The 3,833-nt window shown below is 41.6% G+C and overlaps 1 protein-coding gene across 1 annotated transcript; it reads right to left on the bottom strand.

Annotated features, from left to right (window-relative positions):
- Positions 1–318: 318 nt before the first annotated feature.
- LOC122824670 (musculin) lies at positions 319–1,146 on the bottom strand. The gene is made up of 2 exons (XM_044105530.1): positions 733–1,146; positions 319–519 (listed from the first exon to the last, which is right to left on the bottom strand). The coding sequence occupies exons 1-2, from the start codon at positions 1,144–1,146 to the stop codon at positions 442–444; spliced, it is 492 nt and encodes a 163-aa protein (XP_043961465.1). The 3' UTR covers positions 319–441.
- Between the last annotated feature and the right edge of the window lie 2,687 nt (positions 1,147–3,833).

The following is a 3,833-nucleotide window of genomic DNA, read 5'->3' on the forward strand; positions in this document are numbered from 1 at the left end:
CACAGAAGAATCCAAAGTAATAAAACAGGCTTAAATTTTAATGCATTTGTGAAAATAGGAAAAATTGCGTACCATAAGTCATTGCTAAAATCGTAGAAGATGTCAGTCTTATTTGAATAGCATTAGATAAGATTTGTGTATTTACCTAAAACCAGTTTATTTACTGATGTTAAATCCAAACCCATGCTATTTAATGATAATTGGATTCAGCGAACAGATCAATATCATTACAAAAAAAAACTCCAATTCAAATATAATTCAAAAACACCTAAAGCCTAGTAAACGAAGCACAACACATGTACACGATAAAACATTGCAGTTCCTAGTCAAGAGTTGTTTAACTACAAAACCATAATATGCAGACAGTTGAACATGAAAGCAAATCTCAAAGTCAGTTCTGGAGGTGCTTTTTAGGTGAGCTGCTTAATGAAAAGAGACGGACTACGCTGTAGCGCCACAAAGTCTTACAGCGGATGAGATGTCCTCCTCTGATCTTCCTGTCGACATAAAGGGCCATGTCTGAAAAATTCATACATAACAATAACAGAAGAAATTAGATCAAATCTTACTCTCAAAGTGTTAAAATTATCAAGAAAACCTTTGAGCCTTAACATGAGACAGATGTGGTCATGTTTTTTCAGTAAATGGAACTTTATTTCCCAATAAAGTTTTTTAATTTTTTTATTTATTTATTTATTTTTACCAAGAATGGCTGTTGGAGAAGTTTCGTACCAGACTGACTGGATGTGCAAAGCTGTCCTCCAGCCGGTCCTCCTGCAGGATCTGTCTGAGGTGACAAATGTAGCTGGATGCGAGACGCAGCGTGTCCAGTTTTGACAATTTGGTGTCTGCGGGAACCCAGGGTAGGCTTGTTTTCAGTCTGGAGAAAGCTTTGCTCAGCACTCTCATCCTCGCCCTCTCCCGAGCGTTGGCAGCATTCCTCTGAGACTGCTTTGACTCCTTCTGGTGTGCCTTGGAGAGCCTGCTGTGGTCCTGCTGGATCCTCCTCTCCACACCCTCATCTTCCAGATCGCTGTCCAAATACCGCCTGGTACTGAGGCGGGTAATTTTCCCCATGTTTGCAGAGACACCTCCATCGAATATCTCGTCGTCCTCAGGATCACTTGCAGTCGAGCCTGTTGACATGGCTTTTCCGTTCTGGCTTTAAAGGTGCAGCAGAGTTTCTTTTTCTTAAAGATGAAAAAAAAATGTCTGATTGGATCCTGACAAGTTTAAAAATCCCTATGGTATTGATGTTGCTTGGGGACCCCAGAAGGCCAGCATTCAATGGACTTACAAAGTAATGAGTTACATTTCAAAAACTGAATGTGGACCCCTCAAATTTAAGTGTCGTGCACTTGGCCTCTTTGCATTTCTCCTCCCCTTTTCTCCAAACGACCATGACCCCAGTGAGATTGCAACTCTGTCTCTCTGTGGAAACTGTTAAATAGTCGACTTGCACATCTCCAGCCGAATAATTTGGTTAAGCGCTGTGAATTAATGGCTGCTTTTTGCTAATCCTTAGTCACTGTCTGGGGATTGATGTTACCAAAGCAACATAGGATACCCGGTGTATTGTACAGGAGGTTGCAACCTTCCCACTATAAATGTGGCTGCTGCACACATATAGTAAATGTCCTTGCAGTTTGTTGCTCCTACAGATGTGCTTTAATAGAAATGTCTTAGGGAGCTTATCAAAAGCACCTAATCCTTTGCTGGTTTCACAGAGGGATTGGGTTTCTGCAGATGGAGCAGCCTTTCACACGCAGCCCTTGTGCACCAGCCCCAGCTGTTAGAGGTTCCCATGACATCTGGAGTGCTGGCATGACAAGGGTGTGGCAGATGCAAAGAGGCCCCATCTTCTTTCACATGTAGCAGCGTTTCTTTTTTTACTGCTTAACGTGCTGTGATTATGCATTTGTTTTGCGTCCTCAAAGGGATCTCATGTAACAATCAGCTTAAAGATTTGGTGAGGAAAGAAAAGAGTAGCACCTGTTGGGAAAGCGAAGAGGCACCGTTAAAAACCTGCTGCTGAAGCTACAAACTGAACGGGAAAAGATGACAGATTCGTGGAATAAACTGAATGTTTTTACTCTTTTTTTTAAAAAACAAAATCTGCTTTGTGTCAACTAAAAAAAGATGTGAAAAAGAGTTTACCAAGAATGATCTACATGCAACTAACATGTTTGTGTCTGGCTTTGTGGAACATTCTTTCCAAACACATCACAGAGATAATAATGGTGTTTTCTTCTACACTGGGATCTGAACTGTACTCTACTCCAGTTCTTTGCAGAATGGTACGGCGCCTTGCCTTCATATTTGTCACAGTACCTCCATATATATCATACTTAAAAAGTAGCAAGAAGAAATCCCTTGTCAAAAGGCAGTTCTCTGAAACGCCAGATGCAATTGGTACAGATTACAAGAAAAAAAGGCGCTCCCTTTGACGCGATGATATTTCGGAGCAGCTCTGTAATCCCAATATGTGGCAGGAATCTAAAAATCTAAATAATCTTCAACACATCGCCCCCTCCCACTGTGAAAATTGCTGGTGGCACAGATGCAGAAATGTGTTGATAATTAATGTTTTATTCAGCAAGGACAAAGGAGCAGAGGTGAAGAGAAGACGGATGGAGTAAGTAGAGAGAAAGACAGCAAGAAAAACTTTTAGAGGTTCCAACAATTCCACTTCCACTGCATTACTGACTTTGATCACAATGGAGCTGCAATGGAACGGATTTGATTAAAGAGTATTGATGTCAAATGAATCTGTGGCATAACTTTAAAAAAGTAACATTTGCAGGCACTCTTCATTCAACCTGACAGAGCTGGAGCTAGTTTTCAAGTTCTACTTAGTTTTTCATCAACTTAAATGTTTAGTCTTATGAAGCAAGTCAGTCAATTTAAAATAATCGACAGTTTTTGACTCAGTCTTCCTTCTTTTCTAAGTCTAACAGTGTTTCCTGAAGCAGGGACTCATTCCTGCACCTGTGCTTTTCCATGCAGCTTTTCAAAAGACCAGCAATCAACCGGACCTTGCAGGGATTCCTGCTCTTAGCACATCCTTGGCTGAGTCATGACGTTGAGATATTGAGTTATGCCGGAAACATAGCGAGAAGTTAAGGCAGCCTGCCAACCCCATCCTCTGTCACCGCATCCGTCAGCGAGGCAGACGGCCTGACTGACACCTTCGAAGTTGCAAGCTAAGGGATTCTACTCTCGCTTTTACCGATCGTCTGATGAGCTGTCATCTTCTTTGTATTTTTTTTTTTTTTTTTTTTGTGACCGACACAAAAAATGGCATCAGCTGTATGACATATGACATAATTCATCCTGGTGCTTCATTCACTGTCAGAGGGAGAACAGGCGGAGATAAAACACTGAGCTCATTGGTCATTCTATGCACATGCTTCCTAGAGTAAAACAGAAAAAATATTGCCCCAAACTTTGATGTAATGGATGGCTTTATGGTTGCTCTACTTGCCCTGGGGATAATTAAATTCAAGGCCAGTGGTAATAAATAACACTTTAAAGTGGACCTAAAGGCGGACTATGTATTTTTCCGTCAGCAGAGACTTTGACGGGGGCTTGACCTCCACCAGAGGTCCGCTTCGAGAAGCAGAGGGACAGGTGCAGGCTCATGATGTCAGAGCCTGAACTGTGTTTGAGTCTCGTGATTCCCATGGCCTTCACCAAAGCGGTTTGCAGCACTGAACTCAAGGCAAAAAAACAAAAGTCAGATGTCTGACGTATTCATTGTTTATGCAGTGCCGTATGTGCTAGATGAAAACTTGTAGAATAACTTGCAGTCACGTCATGCAGGGTAATGTTAT

The sequence above is a fragment of the Gambusia affinis genome, linkage group LG21, assembly GCF_019740435.1.
Source record: "Gambusia affinis linkage group LG21, SWU_Gaff_1.0, whole genome shotgun sequence".
Lineage (NCBI taxonomy): Eukaryota > Metazoa > Chordata > Actinopteri > Cyprinodontiformes > Poeciliidae > Gambusia > Gambusia affinis.

Coding starts and splice junctions, on each gene's coding strand:
- LOC122824670 (XM_044105530.1), bottom strand. CDS start 1,146: ATGTCAACAGGCTCGACTGCAAGTGATCCTGAGGACGACGAGATATTC. Junction 520..732: donor TTGCACATCCAGTCAGTCTG/GTACGAAACTTC, acceptor TGAATTTTTCAG/ACATGGCCCTTTATGTCGAC.